At 39.6% G+C, this 20685-nt stretch overlaps 1 protein-coding gene across 1 annotated transcript; it reads right to left on the reverse strand.

The window, feature by feature from the left end:
- Positions 1-1119: 1119 nt before the first annotated feature.
- LOC122779295 (A disintegrin and metalloproteinase with thrombospondin motifs 15-like) lies at positions 1120-19085 on the reverse strand. The gene is made up of 7 exons (XM_044041472.1): positions 17972-19085; positions 7127-7259; positions 6845-7012; positions 2435-2718; positions 2168-2345; positions 1894-2066; positions 1120-1366 (listed from the first exon to the last, which is right to left on the reverse strand). The coding sequence occupies exons 1-7, from the start codon at positions 18863-18865 to the stop codon at positions 1298-1300; spliced, it is 1899 nt and encodes a 632-aa protein (XP_043897407.1). The 5' UTR covers positions 18866-19085; the 3' UTR covers positions 1120-1297.
- Between the last annotated feature and the right edge of the window lie 1600 nt (positions 19086-20685).

Here is a 20685-nt window from a genome sequence, read left to right on the forward strand (position 1 = left end):
AGCTGTTGAGCAATATGAGCTTAAAATACAGTTCACAAGTGCTTGTTAGGATATACTTCATAAATAAAAACATTTACGATGCAAAAATAAATATTAATTCAGAACAGAAACAGAAAGAAATGCCAAAATAAGTGTTTCAGACTTCATACCCAATTTAGCTTGAAGTCATTTTGAGACCCTGTGCGTTTACACCAAAAATGCACGGGGTGGCGTTTTGAGTTTTTCTATTTCCATTTTCAAAATAAAAGGTGTTCATTTTGAAATGGAACAATAAATATTTATATATAGTTCACAAAAAAAATATATATACACATATATATTCATGATGCATCAAATATATAAAAATACAAAACATACTAAAAATAATTATAACTTGCTGTATGAAATCGATTTGAGGGACCGCATGAGGCCTGAGGGTCGTAAGTTTGACGCCATTAACATGATGACGACATGTTTGCGATTACTGTAATTTTGTAATTTTTGTCCATTTTTTTGGACATTGAGACAAAGACTCAAAGAAATGTTATTTAAAATATGTTGTATACTGTTCTAATTTCTGGTGTCCGTGTACAACTATAATGTTTTTCTACATAAAACTGTATATCTTCATTTTAAATTGTTAATGCACTAATTTAATGTGCAGTAAATTGCAAATAAACTGCCAGATATTGAAAGTTATTCTGGAAAAATGGGCAAAAGCACAGGTTAATTTTCTGGTTAAAAGAAACTCGGGTGCTAAAGTGCTAATGAATGATTGGCACTCTCAAAGGGCCATTGTTTACCAAGTAAACGCGAACACTACAAAAACCCAGAAAAATAAGGTTTACAGGTGTAGTCATGTATGGTCTGAAGGTATCAAGTTTAAAAAAGGTGCTTAAAGAGCTTTTCTACATCGTGTGATTTTCCTTTACCTCTCTGTTGCCGGTTCCACACAGGCAGCCAACCAGGCCGTTGATGACCTGAATGGCACAGAGCAGCACCTGCAGGCAGTTGACCGCCGCCAGAGTGCCGAACAGGCCGATGTTGAACAGCACAACGTTTTTGGGCTCAGTGCATGTTTCCCAGGACTTGTAGTCAGTCAGGTAATTGTCTTTCCTATGGAACAGAACAGGAAATAAACTGAAGCATGCTGAACTCACGAGGACTCTTTCTGTGATGTGTTTTCTGAAATGAGTGGAAACACAAAATAAGTTCTCGAAAGCACTGGGAAGAAACACTACGAAAACTTCAGCCTGACATAGTTTACCACGAAGAAACTGTAATGATCGGGCAGTGAGTGACTTGAAAGCTGGAGTATTTAAGCAGAGCCTTGATGAGATTGGCACCAGGTGTGTAACCTGCAGCTGCCTGAGCCTGGGACCCGCCCCTAGTGAGAGAGTGACACACAAGGAAGGGAGGGTTTACACTTTACACTCCAAGCCCGGTACGAGCCAGCTCATACGAAAATTCAAATTTAATGGGAGGTGTTTAGCCAGAGAAGGCAGCCACCCATTTTTAACATAAATATGTAATTCAAATAATTTAACTACCAAGAGTTGGACCTGGACCGCTAAATAATATTACTAGATAACCATATACACTAGTTTTAACCTGACAAAAAGTGGTTTGGGGGTTTAGTTACTCTTCAATGATCACGTTTATACAATATAGTATCACGTTATAATCTATGATATTTGGTTACTCCGTGGTTAAAACATACAGCTGCATACTGCTGCTTCAGCTCACTCCACACCATGCGATCTGAAATATAATAAATAATCTGTCCTCCTCTCCTCCTGCCCTTTCTTCGGTCTATGACCAAAAGCAGCTGGCTGGCGAATATTAGAAATGATCCTATATGGACTCATATCTTGAATTGTATCTTTAATTTTGTCTGATTACCAGCCACATTACCTTGGGTGCCAAAACATAGAAGTAGCCAGTGGCATTAGCTCTGCAAATGAGTTTACATCTGTCATCAGGTGACACTCCAGAATACTTTGGTATCCAAACAACAGAGGGAGCTATGTGGTTACTGTTGAATATCCGGCCACTGCTCTCACACTGCTCTTCACGGTAAGTTACACCTGCACAAAGTGGAAAAAGGGAGGGTAAGAAGATGAGAAGTGTGAATGCTGCAGGGTAAAATGCCAATGGACATTCTTGACTTGTTTTGAGCGACTCATACCTGTGTCAGGACAGTGGTTCAAGTTGCAGGAGCGGTATTTGACCCGAACCCCTTGGCAGTATTTACCACCATTTAACGGAGCTGGGTTGTTACACTCTCTTTTAGACAACTGGACACCACCTCCACATGTGCGTGAGCAGAAACCAAATGTGCCCCACTTACCCCAGCGGCCATCCACCTGGAAATACACAAGAAGGAATAACAAGAGACCCTTGTGATAAAACTCTACAGTATGTATTAGTTCAAGAGTCTGTGTGTGAAAGCTACCTTCACATTTTGGACCCATTTGTCAGAGCAGACACCTTTGCCGCACACTTTTCCAGCCCCACAGCTAGTGCCATCTGCCCAGGGGAAGTGTCGAGTCATGCACACCAAATGGCCATTAGACTTTCCTGTGCACCACAGACGTCCGCATGGTGGTTGCATGAAAGGACAAGGCTTGGAGCCCTCTCCAAATGCAAGTTCACACTGACGTTCCAGGGTGTAGATTGCTCCCGGCAGCAAGTCAGGGAGGGTGAACGGGTTCTGAGGCTGGTCAAGCAAACATTTCCCTAGAAGAGGGAGAGTTATATATGGATTGTGGAAGTAATTATTACCATGTGATCTGGGCTCTTTGAACTGGAAGCTCAGCTTGCTGCAGTGTATTCAGACAAGCCACATATTACATGCAGACAAACACGCATGATAGCCCCACACATCACCCAACCCATTTCCTCCTGAAACTCTCCCCATAATCCCTATGCTCATGTTCTCTTGTTTGTATGACTTTCAGAGATACATTTATACTAGAATAAACCTTTGGATTGGAAATTTTAGCTTTAATTGGTTAACCAAAATACAGTGCACCTAGCACAAAGGCACAAACCGCATTCACAATAAATGACACACACAAAACCTTTCCAGGAACAGGCTAATATTTTAATATGCTAGTGCTTGGAAACATGAAAAATGTATGAAAACAAAGGAAGGATTCTTCAGAGAAGCACAAAACATCTCACTCAAATGGGGAAATTACACATTCAAAATGAGACAATTGCACTGGGGAAAAACTGGTGCTAGGTCTCAGTTTGCATCCTTGCACACTCATGCACTTTCTACCCTGGAGTGCGTTCACAAATAATGTCTTCCAGGTTGTTCCTGGGACCATTTTGGAAGTGAAAATGTATTGAATAGCCATTTGAGGGAGACTCCAGTGATTGCAAGAACTCCATTTGAATCTATGAGAGTATGGGAAATGTACGGACCCCAGACATGACATGACAAAAAAAAATTATTTTTTCCCACAAAATAGGTATAATGTCCATCCATCATCTACCACTTTATCCTCCACATGAGGGTTGTGGGGGGTGTTGTGCCAATCTCAGCTGACATAGGGCGTTAGGCGGGGTATATCCTGGTCAGGTCGCAGTCCATCACAGGGCCACATGTACAGACAAACAACCATCCACTCTTCAATGCAAATCCAGATTCTGGAGTTTTCAAAAATAGACCTCAGATTCTTAAGGTTGCACAGGAGCCGATCCATCTCCTCCACAGCAGATAATCGCTCACTTCTCTAGTTTCCTACATTCGCCATTCAAACAGCTATGTGCCTGACGGTTGCACCTGGCTTTTAAATGGAATGGCAAACAAACGTCTACTCCAAGGTGCAGGAAATGAGGTTTTGATCGATAGTTGAACCTATGAGCAATGTGGGGGTTTTTTGCGTTTGTCCTGGCTGTGTGTGTGTGTGTGTGTGTGTGGTGAATGAACAATGCTTTTTTCCTCTTCACTGCTTTTTTAAGTCTAGATTTATGACAGTCACCCATGAGAACCCGGTCTACAACACTGTTAGGTCATCATCAATCATTCCCTGGCCAAACAAAAATACTTTTCTGTGTCTTTTTCTGGATCCTGTATTCTTTTACTCTCAGACCATCCCTGAACAAGACAGAGAAAACCAGAAGACTTTACAGTAAAACTGCATGGGAAATACTGGGGCAGATATATAGCTCACTAGCCAAACCTCTCTGGTGACTCTCCCCAGAACAAGCCCTCTAATTTAGGACAGATGTGGAGCAGTTTTAAAGTAAAATTTTATCATTGCTTCCAGGCCAAGTCCTGTGGCGTTGCCTGCTTGGAAAACAATCTGCATCCAAATGATTTTGTTGGCTTTCAATAGATATTTCTTCATCATGACTTTAGGCCAGCAGATATTGCATTATAACTATAGATGGACAATAAAATCCAATCCTGGTCTCAGTTGCATTAAAATAATATGACTGAAGTTGGAAATCTGGAAAAAGTCTGACACAAACTAGACTCTTCCACCAGAGCATGAAATCATGCTTTATATGGTGACATGTTTGTCAACCAATTAAACCTTATTCAATGAGTCTGCCTTGGGGATCTTAATAGTAATCATCAGTCATTCATTGCCATTAAGAATTGTTTTTAAAACAATTAAAAATGTATTAATACATTAATACAATTAAAAATGTATTAATACTAATGCAACAATATTTTTTTAATTTAGTTAGTTTGTGAGGCCTCACATGCTGTGTCGTTATACCAGGAGAGTATGTACAATAACCAAAGTACTAATGAAAGTAGCAGAGAGTCAGTTCCTAGATTCAAATGCTCTTTGCTGCAAACAGGGAGCTGTAGCTGCCCCTTGCCTTGCACAACCAAAGTCCTGACCCAGGAGGAGTATAGTGAAGCTTACATACCATTATTGTCTTTTCACTTTTCAAGTGTATCTAATGGCACCGAAACAAAGTAAAACCCTTCCTCCAGATAGAGTTGTATGTCCCAAGACCACTTTTACATGGTCATGGTCTTGGTCTTGATACCCTCTAGTCTTGGTCTTGGTATTGCCTTGGTCTCGGTTTAGGCGGTCTTGACTACAAGTCTAGTGCCGCCACAGGAAGAGACGTCCGACACAAAAATCAAGCCGAACAATGCCGAACTGCAGATCAGTTAAAAATACTTTACAATCCTAAAAATGTTGTTTAATCTCCAACAACTACCAGAGAAATGTCTAAAATCTCAATATTTAACAGAGGAGTCTGGTGTATTTAGCGACAGCAGTGCTGATCGCGAGTGGCGGGCGGCATCACAAACCCTGCTGCTGTGTCTCAGTCCAGTGACTGTCAGACGGACTCTGTGCTCCGGTCAAAATTTTGAATATTTTGAACTGACTCTAGTGATTCAGTTACACTGAAAACAACTGCTTTACAAGTCACTAGTCACTCCATTGTGTGTGTGTGTGTGTGTGTGTAAATGCACGCTTGTGGCATGTGCACATGTGCACATGTCTTTGTATTGTTGGATTGCAGTATTGTACTTAAAATGGTGTTGTTTCACTAAATAAATGGGATCATTGATAATTATTAAAAATAACATCTGCATATCACAGATATGCATGTGTTGACTTAACATTTGGCCTAATCCATTTCAGGGAACTTGATATCATACAGTTTAATTTGCAAAGGCAATTTCAGGTTTATAATTGTGTATCTTCAATTTGATGATACAATTTCATATACAAATTAATTATGATTTAAAACAGTTCCATATTTCCCATTCTTTAGGTGACTAATACTGACTTTGTGACCAGTCAGTACCAGTCATGTCAGTCCCTTCACAAAAGTTAAGGGAGTCTCAATCCTCTAATAGTGCAGTAACAGCCATCATGCAATTGCTACACATTGTTTATTTCACCTAGTCTGTGAAAACATTTACAGTGAGTGAGCTCACATGACATAATATGTCTCTGTATTGTTCTGTCTGTAGTTGAAAGGATACCTTGTAATATGTACCCCAGTAAGCTGCTGAACCCCAGTAAGCTGCTGTTCTTAAATTCATGCAATTTATTGTGTAACTTCAACACTAGTCTGTTTTTTCCCCCGTCTCAGTCTTGTCTCAATTTGGTCTTGGTCGTGACTTGGTCTGTCTTGGTCTTGGTCTTGGTCTTTTCTTGGTCTCGATACCCTCTAATCCTGTTGACTGTGGAAAGCCAATATGTCATGGTTTTCCAGGCTGGCCAGACAATATCTGCACATCCCAGGGAGGGAGTTATGTGCAGCTGGACTCACTTACAGACACTTTACAGGTTTATTTATTTATTTTGTATTAACAATACAGCACATTTAGCTTAACTACCAGCTGACATAAGCATCTCTTTCAAACAAAAGGCTCATTGTTTAGTTTTGTTAGTGATTTGTTACACAAATTCACTTAACTAATGTGCTACTTACATATGAAATTTAAACTAAGAAAAGTATGCATTTCTGTTAGCCTATTTATTATTTACCATTCAAGTTAGCCTGGCTAATGTCTGACTGCATCACACTCTAATTTAAGATGGAGTCTGAAAAGGGAGTAGTCACCTCCCATTTTCAAGAGGCATGACCAACAGACACAGATGAAAATGCTCCTGTACTGATAGACCTACAACCAATCAGACCAATGATCAGGACAACAAACATGCCTATTGTTGTTTTCTAGGAGTGATGGCTAACTAGTAATGATGATTACCAACTTTTGCCTGTGGGAGCTCCAAGGAGCAAGTCGCTTAAAATGGAAACAAAAGCCAAAATGTAAAAAAGCTGCTCTTATGTGTATACATCCATGTTTGATGTCTTGACTTTGGCTGTTTGTACTCATACACAAGACTCAGGACAGCCAGAAACTCACCGTGCCCACTGTCCAGAAATTGAGTGATGATCGCAGCACTGCAGGGAGACCAGGGGCTGGTGCGGTTGATTTGAACAAGTGTGGGAGACATCATGTGGTTGTCCTGCAGTATCCCAAATACATCCTCACAATCCTTTACATTGTCATGTGGCATGCTAAAAATGTGTCCTGCAGATACAGAACACAATATCAAATATGTGTCTATTATGAACATACAGATGCTTTAATCTATGGCCGTACTCATGCATTCACACAGAAAAGTGGTGGTGTCTCCCAGCTCACCAAGTTCATGGGCAGTGGTGAAGGCTGAAGGCAGGCCATCATCTTCAATCACAGAGCAGCTTCTCTTGGGGTCACACATGGTGCCAACATCTGCCATGCCAAGAGTGTCACAGGTGGAGGCTCCACACAGATCCTGGACAAAACAGAAGTGAGCTGAACAGAGAAAGCTGGCAGATTCCCATCAAATGATTAGGCTTCTTCAACGCCCTTGTTATTTGCTTGGATCTTAGAACATAGAGACATGAAACATGAAAGTTGAGTAAGTAACAAAACAAAAAACAAAAATTATGCTTTTAACAAGTCTGACTGTAAATGGTCTTTACTACTATTGTAGTCTTGATGACCACTCAAAGCTGCTTTACACTACAGTTTTTGCTATTTCTCCATTCACTTCACACACTTTCATACAGCGCATCTATGTGCAGCACATTTTCTATCATACATCTTTCAATATATGGACCAGTGGGGAACCTTCAGGGCCTTCTACGCCTTCAGAGAAGGCCCAACATTAATTCTGGACCAAAAAATATGAGTATTAAATAATTATATGAATTAATTAGTATTAATTAATTTATTATACATATATAATATAATATATATTTAAAAATATAATATAATATATGGTTGTTCTACCAAAATGTCTATACTTATTCCAGACAGTTCCTGTTTTCATGCCGAAATCATATTTTAAAGAACTAGATAAATGTATTAGCACATTCATTTGGAATAAGACTATACCACATGTACGCAAATCTGTCCTGGAGAAACACAAAACAAATGGTGGTCTTGTGCTGCCAAACTTTTTATATTATTATTGGGCAGCAAATATTCATAAAGTGATTGTCTGGTACAATACATTTGTGAAAGGGGAAGGTCCAAACTGGTCTCTCATGGAACAACAGGCATGTTCACCAATCTCCTTAGCATCTATGTTGTGTGGCCCATTACCATTAGCAGTGGGGGCTCATATAGACAATCCAATTGTGAGAGGCACTCTACGTATATGGACCCAATTTCGTAAACACTTTGGCCTTATGCAAGCTTTGGTGTCAATGCCTTTTATCGCCAATCCCCTTTTTAGACCCTCTTTGTTAGATGCAGCTTTTCAGACTTGGTTTGGGAAGGGACTTCATTGTGTAGGGGACCTATTCATTAATGGACTGTTTGGCTCTTTTGACCAGTTTGTGAAAGAGTTCAACGTACCAAAGTCCCACTTCTTCAGGTACCTTCAAGTACGCAATTTCACTCGTACATAATTTCAATCATTTCCGCACAAACCTCCAGCCTGCCCACTTGATGAATGTCTGAAGCTTAAGCCCCACATACCAGGTTGTGTGTCTCTGTTATATAGTATTTTAAAGACATGGAAGGTAATTCTCTCCACCATCTGAAAGAATGGTGGGGTGAAGACTTGAGCATGGAGCTTTCTGAGGAAACCTGGCAAAGAGCTATCAAAAGAGTACATACATCCTCAATTTGTGTTGAGGCACGCCTGCACCTCTGTGGAGTCAGACTGGCCCAGATATGCGCCGGCTCAGATGCCATGAGGCTCCTGGCACTCTGGGACACATGTTTTGGACATGCTCAAAACTACACACATTCTGGTCAGAGATTTTCAATACATTCTCTTATATTTGTAAAAAAAATAATTGAGCCAGATCCAGTTATCTTAGTATTTGGGGTTACCCCTAGCAACAGTGGGATATCGAAACATCATTCAGACGCTAACTAATCCTTTCTGGTTGGAAATCGACCACACCTCCATCCCATTCAAGTGTGTATGTATGTATATTATATACGACACACACTGGAGATGATATCCATGTATGGCATTCATGCAATTGTGTCTATGAGTTCTGTCTGTTTCAACTGTTTTGTTTTGTCTTTTTTTTTTCTCACTATAGTTTTTGAAAACTCAAAAGCGGCCTTTCACAGAAAAGCGGTCAAGGCGGCCTTTCACAGAAAAACTTCAAGTAATAAAAAAGTCCAACTCCAGAACTCGAATTAAAAGAAAAGGTTATGACATTTCAAGACCGAAAATTCTGTCCACCTCCCACGTGGAGTGGTCTTACTCGGCTGTGAAGCGAATCAAGACGCATGCCAGAAACAGTACTGGACAGGATCGCCTGGGAGCATTGGTACTGATGTCCATAGAGAAAGGACTTCCTTTTTGAAGTCAAAGCACAAACTTTACTACGCTGCCATCTCCCACTTCACAAGGCGAATGGATTTCATTTTCATGTAAGGTAGGCGTATGTTGTAAGCCAATGGTGTCACTTTGTTTATAAAAGTGCCAGGGACATTAACCATAGCTTAAATGTGGTTTGAAAAGTGCTGGGTACTTCATCTGTTTGACGTTTCATTACAATATGCCCTGCATTACAGTGTATTGAGTGGCTCTGACACTCCTATTAGGGAAAAGGAAAGATAACACATACACATACAAAAAACTGAGAATGTGTGGAAGGATCCCCTTGCGGGTCCTCTCCCCGGCCAACAGTGGACTGTGCTGCGCCGGTTGCACCGTACTCCATTTGCACCGTACTCCATTGTATCTTAAAAATAGTCTTTGTATTACCAGCTTGTGCATTTGAAATTGTATTGTAGTTTGAGGATGCATGAATTTATTTGGTATGGTTTGTTGCCGTGATTTCATAGTGCTGTCCATGGTGATGAAATGAGCCTCAGTGTCAGCACTTCAAACATAATACACAGATGGACAACAACAGAAGACATCATGGGCAGATTAAACATCATGGCAGATTAAAAGAACCAATAGTAAAGATAAAATATGATTAAAAAAATAATGATCTCATTTTATATTTCCAGATGTTGGCTAGATGTTTGCACTGATGTTTATTTAATTGCAACTATGTAGCCTAAATGGTTTCCAGTTTTATGAAGTTAATGTTGAGAATGTATCTTGTTGCGGGGAATGTTATTGATGTTATAGTCTATTTGTTTACATCCTTGTCATCACTAACTGTTTAACGCTTTCAATTAATCGTACTGTTGCTTTTTCTCCGCAATTATTTATTTTCTCTGCAATGATGGCTGAGGTGAAGTGTGGATTCTGTCTCTCAGAACCCTTTTGCCGAATCACAGGTTCCATACTCTAGTCACGTCATCCCTCTAAATAACCCGTTATTCTCTTTGTGTTTAGTACTGCTATGTTCTTGCATCTGTGCAACATCTTCCATTTTATTTTTTCACTTTCCCAAAAGGTCCCTAAGTTATGGAACATTCCACTATTGTCCCTGTTGCAAAGATAAAAAAAAGCCTTCAACACTTAATGATTTCAGGCCTGAGGTGTTGACATCTTTAGTTATGAAGAAGTTGGAGAAGCTCATTAAAAGTGCAGGTAGGGAAATATTGGATCCCCTACAATTTGCATAAGGGCCTGGTAGAGGTTTGGAGGACGCCACTGTCACACAGTTACATCTTCTGTATCGCCACCTTGAGGGATCAAAACTCAGGCAAGTCTGTTGTTTATAGATTTCTGATCTGCTTTTAACACTTATTGTAGGTCGCTTTGGATAAAAGCGTCTGCTAAATGACATGTAATGTAATGTAATGTAACACTGTCCAGCCACACCAGTTAGCAGAGAAGCTAATCAGTATTTTTAAATTGGATTTTAATCTTTTTGGTTGGATACTGGACTTCTTAACCAACAGGTCCCAGTGTGTGAGGGTAAATGGCTGCTTTTCAAATCAGCTTCTGTCCTCCTCTGGATCTCCTCAAGGATGCTGTCTCTTCCCATTACTTTACATTCTACATTACTTTACATTCTATGCAAATAGACACACATTCTTATTTGCTCTGTCATCATGAGTCTTCTTGAAGGGGATGAGCTTCTTTATGGGCCTGTCATAGATGACTTTGTATCTTGGTGTGATGTATCCTTCCTCCAACTAAATGTGTCCAAAACAAAAGATATGATGGTCAGTTTTAGGAGGTCTAGTCCTTGTCCTGTATCCAGCATTAAAGGTGCAGATATTGAGCTGGTGAACAGCTCTAAATACCTGGGAGTGGTTGTCAATGATAAATGATGCTTTGATGCTCACGTTGCCTCCACAACAAAAAAGGTTCAGCAACCGCTCTATTTCTTGAGGAAATTGTCATCTTTTAATGTCCGCTCAGAGATGATGACCCTCCTTTATAGAGGTTTTATTGAATCAGTTTTTATGTTCTGTATTGTTGCTTGGTATGGAAACCTGTATAGTAGACACATGTTCAGAAAGGCTTCTTTGATTTTCAGATTCAGACTTCAGTCTGAATTTGTACTGTTGCTGTCAGGACGTCTGTGGAAGGTGCCTACTCTTCGGACTAAGAGATTTAAGGATTCCTTTGTCCCCGCTGCCATTCAGGTACTGAATAGCGGATCATTTATCAATGATTTGTAATTGCCAGGTGCTCATATTTATTGGTTACAGATTGTTCAGGCTGTGGAAACCTGCTTGGGCACCTTGCACCTGTACATTTTGCACTTTATGCGTCCATGCTGCTTATTTATTTATATATTATTATTTTTTTAATCATATTTTATCTTTACTATTGGTTCTTTTAATCTGCCATGATGTTTATTCTGCCTATGATGTTATCTGTTGTTGTCCATCTGTGTAATATCTCTGAATATCTGAATATCCTATTTTCCCTGCTTTGGGACAATAAAGATGCCTTGACCTTGACCTTGCTAGCAGCTGCCTAGGTTATAGTAGACTTACACCACCAATGGGGTAAATGTAAATATTAATTACTAACCTTTACGCAATTGCTAGTAAATGTGGCATAAACCATTTAATTACTAAGGTTAGTAAACAATTAGAGAGGTGCCCCTGGAGACACTTTGCATTCACGCATGAAAAAGAACATTAATGAATTCATTCAATTTTATTTGCATAGCGACAATTCATAACATATATTATCTCATAATTCCTCATGTGACCCTCAGAAAAGGACAATCCTTAGATGAAACATGGATGAGAGTAATATTAGCAGTAATGAGTAGCTATATTATATAAAGTAATATGGTCAACTGCATCCGTAAACAACCTCTGATTATGGACAAGAAGTCCTATTCAGGCTATGATAAATTAAGTTCTTATGGTCCTCATGGACATGGAATGAGATGGAGATGGACATTATCATTTGAATTAAGATGGCTTTTCTCTAATTTTCTCTCTACACAGCCCTTACTTTTTTAAGGAAATAAAAAAATTATTTGGCAAAGGTAAATAAGACAATTGTCTAAAAAACAAACCAAAAAAACTCAGTCATCAACTCAGTCAGCAGTGACACAGTCAGATTTGCAGCTGCACACAAGAGCATGCCCCAGCAGTTACTGTAATTCTCCCAAAGGCTGAAGCACATGAGCACACACTCATGTTGCCGGCATATGAAAGATATGTAATTATGCAGAAAATAGTTAAATACAACCAACAGTGTGCACAACAAGCTATGCCATACAATATGTGAGTAATCTTTCAATTACAAAATTATTTTGAATTATTTATGTTTAACAGAAGTTGTCTACTTCTGTCTGCATTGTTGACTATTGACGAGCCGCGACTGGTTCAGACCTGTACTCAGCAATGTCCACTTGTGATTGGACAGATGTTAACACCAGCTCTGAACGTGTCTCAATTTCCCCTGCTTGACTTACTTTGAGCCATTAACAATGTTACGAAATTTCACTTCCAATCGAAACAATGATACAAACTACAAAAATAACACTTCCGAAGTTAAAATAAAATGTAATTATACCTCCAAGTCCCTATAGTCACTTACCATACATATGTCCTCAGATTGTCATGAATAAAACCAAAAACTACAAGGAAAGTTGATCAAAATAAATAAATAAATAAATAAATAGTCCTCTATTAAAATAAATAGTAAAAAAGTAATTTTTCCAAAATTGCAAACTCATCACCATCATACCATGGTGGGTGTTATTTTGACAAATTTGCAAATAACACAGCCGGTCAATTCTTCATGATTCTCATTTATGCTTAGAAGATTATTTTACCCCAAAACTAACTAAAACACAGCCACTGTATACAAATAAACAGCAGAAAATCTCTCAAACTGATTAAAACGTTTTTCCAAGCCTTAGTTGACATTACCATAAGACTTGTTTTCTAGATACTGGGAAAGGATTTGACAATGCAAAGCAAGCGTTTCTACCACCCAGTTCAGTTCACCTTCTTCTGGGCTATTGTATCTCCAATCATAACATTTCCATGTCAGAGCAAGGTTTCGGCATGACCTCTCTCTCCACCAAAAGGTTTTAAACCTAATAGTAGAGACTATCTATTTGGAGCCGAACCTTTTAATCATAGGACAACTTCAGCAGTAACCACCACAGAGAACCAGCCATCTTCCTGCTCTCTATAAACAGCACTGTCATAGCTTTTCTCTCAGTGCACTTCAATGTCTTTATGTCACACAGCCCCTACAATCGTGAGCTGACTTGAATGTACACATAACTCACAGAGCCAACAGAAAACTGTGAAAAAGTGCAGTAACATATAAATCCTAAAATAAACTGAAAAGAACTCAAACACACAGTTGTTGGCCAGTGAAAATCTAGTCCAGATGTACTTAAGTGAGCATAAATATGTCTGGATGTGTACATGTGTGCATTCATCCGAACATTTAGATAATCGACGAGCAAAGGATTAAAATCTGAAAGATAAATAATGATAGGAAACTTGCGTGCCAATTAGTTTGTTTTTTGCTTTGTCCTACATTTACCACATCTCGTTACTGTCTTTGCATTTTTTATGTATAATTGAAAAACCAAGAAGCATGTAAAATAAATCTGTGTAAAGATGAGATTTTTATGCTTTTAACTACTTCCCAGGTTTTTAAATGATGGGATTTTGATGCAATGTTCAAAAGTATAAAATCTTCCTTGATCACTATTCAAAGCTCAGACGAAAAGATTGGAAGAATTATGTCTAATTTTGCAGTTCTTACAGACAGTGTTTACAAACAGACATATTTGTCCCGAGCTATTATCTATTGTCAAAACGTGCTGTGAGATAATTACATACAGTAGGTTAATTTTGGAGATCGTCTATTTACATGAAATGAACTTTACGTGCAACTTTACGTGCAAAGATGACTGTAGTTGTCCCTGGACAACACTGATTTGGTCGTCATAAAACCTATAAAATACACAACACCTCAAAGGCTTCATGAAAGCTGTGGGAAACGACAACAACACAACTGACTGAACTGACCAGTGTTGTCACCAAGTCATGCATTTAGTGTATTTTCACCAGTGGAGATGAAGAAAAATGCAGGAGAATGTCAAGTAAGCACTTTGCCATTGTACAGTACATGTCTGCTGCACCAGCTTGAAAAAAACACCACTGCTATTGTGGAAACGTCTGTTACGCACAACTGAGCCTTCATAAAATGAATGCACTAAATCCACTAAGTTGGGTTGCAATGCAGGGGTTGAGGGTGCACATACAATCAGTGCTGACGTGATGTGATGTTTCAGCACTTCATATGAACATGCTTCTCAAAGCCTGAGCCATCACAGCAGCTTGGTTTGAGGGTACTATAAACCACAAACTACACAAAGTATTTACCCTATGGGATACCAAATGTAAAGGACAGCCATTTCCTCACAGAGGAGAAATTCAGCCGAAAGACTTATCACTGAAACAAAATGACCAAAACAGGATGTTGTGATGACACATGCAAAAAGCGGCCAGCAGGCTCCTGTCTATTCCTGCTTCCCCAGACTTCACACCAGAGAACATTCTCTCTATTTTCGCCCCCCTTTGAGCAGTTAACTAAAGAGACGTTTGTGAGGATTTTCGGTTTTGGGTTTTGGCCAACAATTTTAATTTCGGTGCATCTCTAAAAAAGAGACAACTATTATCTATAAGTCAGCAGCAGCACCTGCTGTGAGTGAAGGATGGCTCTACCAATGATAGTGGACATTATGGTTGAGACATCTTTCCTCTTTTCACTGCCAAATCATATGAAAAAAAATACTTATAAAGGTTACTATATAAATGAGTTCTCATTCTCATTCAAGTCTCATTTCTCTACAGCTGCAGAGAAATACCACTCAGACACTGCAACACACCCCCTCCACTACTCCTCAGATCAGCACAACTTTGCAGAAAACAATGTCATCCCGACAAGGCACGGTCATTTTTCAGGTTTTTTCAGGAAGACTGCTTAACTCACACAGTTAAGTCAGGTTTATACTTCTGCTTCACCTCTGCACAGTAGCTAGTTGTGAATGATGGGAATAGTTTTTGTGTGAACATTAATGTACATCATGCACACTATACAGGATGTTTTGCATGAATTGGTGTGGTTTTATGGAGCCATATCACAGATACTGGCCACAGATTATGTCAGCTGAGTGTAGAGTTTGCAAATGAGCTTGTGTTCAATTATAATTTGAAGTTCAAATTCAAAGAATGGACACCGCTTAAAGACATATGTCTTCTGAATGTGTGTCCCGACTATCAGTGGTTTTCCTGCCACTTTTCTCTGGCCTTCAGATAGATAGATAGATAGATAGTAAAATACGGTACTAAATAAATACATGTTGCACTGTTAGTTGCAATGTACCCATTGTTAGGGTGTGGGGGGGCAGATCAAGACCCTGCCAATGCTCTATGATAGAATAGAATAGAATAGAATAGAAATACTTTATTCATCCCCAAGGGGAAATTGTTTTAACAAAGCAGCAATACAAACAGTATTATAAACATAAGATGTAAAATGTGCAACAGTAAGAAAAGAAAAAAGTGCAATAATAAAGGAGTGGCATAATGGAGTGCAATGTCATACTGTAGAAAATGTGCATTGTGCAAATGAGCAGTATTTTACATTCAGAATCAGGTGGTTCTGACCAAGACCAAGGAGATGTGGAATTGACAACATATCTGACCAATAGCTGTGCTGTATTTCTTGTAACAATAGATCAAATTTCCTTCAGGCAACATAGCAGACTATTAGGTGCGAGAGAATGGGTGAGTGAATGGGTGTGAATATGTGAATAGCAAAACTCTAGTGTACAACATCTTTGAGTCGTCACCAAGACTAGAAAAGTGCTGTATAAATATAGACCATTTACTGCAAATATTTCATCTATATCAGAATGCTAAATCTAAACATCAAATGTTTGATCTAAATCAGTGGCCAAGTGTAAAACTAAATAATTGGAAAATATCAATCAAGAATGTCTGCACTGTGGTTCATGTCCCCTCAGAGAAGACTCAGCTCAAATGGCCTTGCCCACATCGCCTCCCGTATTTTTGGAGGCAAAAGGGGAAAACGGGGCAGGGTGAGGTGAAGCTTCCGAATTTGACAGTAAAGTGCGGTTGATGTGCTGCATTATTTTCTCATCAATTCCTGGTATGCTTTAAAACCTATGCTTTAAAACCTAGACAAACCGAGCACAAAGGCTGACAGTGAAGCAACAAACATAGAGACAAAATAGTCACTCTGAACATAACATGGCCATGACTGTTATGTTCACAGTGGAAGTTGCCATGGTGATCTAACCAGGTTAAAAGAGAGTCACCATGTTGACATGGAAAAAACTGACTTTAGACAACATACCACAATAAGCCTCTCTGAGGAATCTGGATACAGCCCTCTTTTGCTGTTTCAGGAAATACGCCCATGTAATGTGATGACAGTAACATTTGAATGTATTTTTATCTGGATACTTGTGTGTGTGTGTGTGTGTGTGTGTGTGTGTGTGTGTGTGTGTGTGCACTCTGTAAAAGGGTTTGTTCACGAATCAAAACACTCTTTTAAACCACGTGAATACTCTTGTAAGACTCCAGAGATGTGTGGTGGTTTGTTACTTCACTCTCAGTCTTTGTGCTCAGTTTGTAGAGTTTAAAAAAAAAAAAAACACCAGGAAGCAATAAGCGAAAATTGCCTCCCTGTTTGTTGTTCACTCTAAATGATACACTTGACACCTACTAAGTCACAGGATTAATTGATTTTGTTTGTCTTGCACACTAAAAGTAAGAAATCCCATCCTGTTGAACATGGGGTCTCCTGAATTAGCTCTAGAGTCTTACAGCCAAATGATGAATGAAAGATGTGCTGTAAAGATGCAGCAGGCTGACTGCAGCTGTGCAGAGCCACGCCTCCGTCCCCCTGGAGGAGCTAGAGAAATTTCAGCAGGGCCTTAACACACACAAAACACTCCCTACTAGTGAATCTCAGATGACATTGACAGTTATTATATTAGGTAAAGTTACAGGTATATGTGCCATGTCATATTAGTGTAAAAGGCAAGACATTTCAACTCCTTTGACTGGTTGGTGCCATTGCAGCTGACCCTTTGAATGTAGTACTTTAATATTCTGTTCATCCATCCATCTGCCACTTTATCCATCTACAGGTGTGAGGGGGCGCTGTGCCAATCTCAGCTGTGATGGAAGAGGAAGCTGGAGAAACCCCCCACACACACACACACACACACACACACACGCTGCTGCAAAGGCAAGAACCACTGCAACAACCTTGTGGCCTATTCTGTTCAATCAACTACCCCCTCCTGGGACTCAATGAAGATAAACCAGAATAAATGATCACTCCCTGAGCTCAACACACATCAGATGTGCAGACCAAACTGACACAGCAGGAGGGAAGTCTAACATGTCAGGTTTATAGCACTGATTAAACATATTCACATATACAGGACGTTAACAATATGTTTATCATCATCATAATGCCAGATTGACGTAAATTATGTATGTGCGTAATTATGCGCAATTACGCACGCCATTTTACTCTCAGCCTTTGCATCAGTGTCTGCAGTGCACGTACAAACAAATAATGTTTACCTGTCTCGTGAAAAGGATTGCGGTATCCCAGTAATCTGGGTGTTTGTCGCTGTTTTTGTTCATCTTTGTTTGCCATGTGCAGAAGTTTCGCAGCGTGAGGGCTGCGTTCGCGGACACCCTGGGACCTTGGTCCTCCTCGGTTATAATCACGATCCGCACAACTGCGATGCTGATGGAGTTAAGAATACTGGGGTGTTTGTAGAGCCTCGCTGTCACCGACATCAGGGTCAGGAGGTAACGTTTCAGGTCATCTCCATGGAACTGCGCCATGGACTCGTCCGCCACGACGAGCGTCTCCACGTATCTGGGGACTGAGGCGAACCTTTTGGATCTCCCCATCCTCCTCAGCAGCGTTTCGTTCACGTTGTTGTAATATTTGAAATGCTTGTACTTCTCCAATGATCGAGCGACCTGTAGATGCATGTCGCTGTCCACTGCGCACCTTGAGGTAGAATTGAGCTTCAGGTTGTCGCTAATTCGTCTCTGTAACATGTGAGCGCCTCCTATACTTTCATTTTTCACCGGGCTGATAAAATAATCCCATCCTTGAAATCCAAAAACACCGTGTACACCCTTGCAGAGGCTCAAAGCGGCGTATGAAGAGCGGTCAGCATTCACATATCCAGAGTAAAAGCATTGGCTCAAATCAGTTGTGACATCTGAGTTAGAAATGGAAGGAGCAATGAATGAAGAGTCTTGGTGTAAATCGATCAGCAGCTCCTGCTGCAAAGCTCGTATCTTCAGGATACATGTTCCACTCCCTACATGGACGTCGTTGTCTGAATCCCGACTGTCATTGTTATCCAATCTGACTGGGAAGCAAAGTTCACTGTCCATGCACTGGAAACGTTTGGAGAGTGAGACCACAAAGAAGAAGATAGTTCTGATAGACATGGTGATGCTTGCCTTCAGTAATGAATGCAGCTGGTGACCAGAGAAAACAAAGTGATGTTAGTGAAAGATTAGTTAGTGAAAGTGAGTGACGTCAGTCACAAAACAGGATGCATAATGCAGCGCAGGAGATTCCACAACAACGCAGGTCGTTCAAGTCCACTCAGAGCTACCGCCTCCTGGTCACGACCCAATCCCATCCTCCACGTGTGTGTGCTGAGTCTGCTGACTGCTGCCTTTTATGTGGGCTTGCTGTCATATGGCAACTCAGTGGGGGAAGTCTTTGGACCTCATGTGTTTCAGTTGATCTCCCATTAACACAGCTTTGTACACTGAGTTACTACTGCCTGATGACTTTTACAATATACTGTAACTGTAGTCAGCACAATATGTGCTGTGTCATCACAGGACTGAAGCGTTAGTCATCACTAGGACTTCCATTTCTGATACTTCGAGGTTTCCTTTCTCTCCATCCTGCGTTTTAGTCAATGTTACTTATTTTATGACGCCACCTCCTGGTAAGAAAATGATATCACAGCTCCTGAAAGCACACACTGAACGTCATATTTTCAATCCAGTGCAAAGGGCATACACTGCCTGAACAAGGAAATTATTTAAAATTAGGAATGGCACAATGTTGAGGTTACACAAATGCTGGGTAACCTCTATGGACACCATGTTTATACAATAGCCCACAATGGACAAACTTAACATCTTTGGAGTTTTGATACTAACTGAAGGCTAAGGTATAAGATATTCAACTGCAGCATGCAACTTTTAATGTTTTATGTTTTTATTTGTCTTAGGGCATACATACTTTATTGTTATCTGTATTTGTTTTATCTGTACGGCACTTTGGTGAGGTTGCTTTAAAAATAGAAAATGATATTATAGAAATTATCTTTACTTACTTAATTAACAAAGCAGGTTGATATTACAATCTCCAAGCAGCATTACACCTCTCAGTCTCAGTCTGTCGTAAATGATTTGTATAAGAAGAAGACTGCACAACATGCTGACTGATTTGACAGCCATTCTCAGAGCATTAACACATTGTCTCTAATGTGGACATGCTGCAGCATTTACATTTGTCACCAAAAGACCATACAGATGAGCACAGTGAATTTGGAGTATGAATGCAAGGAGTTTTAAAAGTCTAAAGTCAGTGTAATACATCTCTGTTTTTGGTATTTACTGTATATCCTGGATCCCTTATCGGTGAGTTGACTGCAACCTAATAACAGTTATTAAGTTAATACTTTTTTTGTTTTTCAGATGCAGATTCATCTGTGTGAGTTTCGATGATCTTCTAATCCTGTTGAAACTTGAATTAGTTGTTAACTTACAAAGTGCAAATTATGTTTTACACATAGTATGCTAAATATGCATTTGGCTGGGGTATGGAAATCCATCCATCCATTCATTTTCTACCACTTTATCCTCCACCAGAGGGGTGCTGTGCCAATCTTGTGCCAATCAATGAATTTAATGTTTACCCAGTTGTTGATACTAGAGTAAAGCTTAAGCAGAGTAAAGATGGTTACAGTAAAAGCAGAGTGTTAATAAAACATTGAACTAATTCTTTAGTGTCCATTAATTATATAAATGATACATTTCATTTTCATCCTTGATGTAACATGTTAACCTGATGGCGATGTTGTAGCTGGGAGGGTGTAGAGTCATACAATGTCACTCCATGTAGACTTTTACTGTATATTCAGACAAAAGTTCTGTATGTTCACACAGATTAAATGTTGTGTGTTATCAATATTATCATTCATAAATATATATATCATAAATCATTCAGCCATTTCCTCTCCGAG

The sequence above is a fragment of the Solea senegalensis genome, linkage group LG13, assembly GCF_019176455.1.
Source record: "Solea senegalensis isolate Sse05_10M linkage group LG13, IFAPA_SoseM_1, whole genome shotgun sequence".
In the NCBI taxonomy this organism is placed as follows: Eukaryota; Metazoa; Chordata; class Actinopteri; order Pleuronectiformes; family Soleidae; genus Solea; species Solea senegalensis.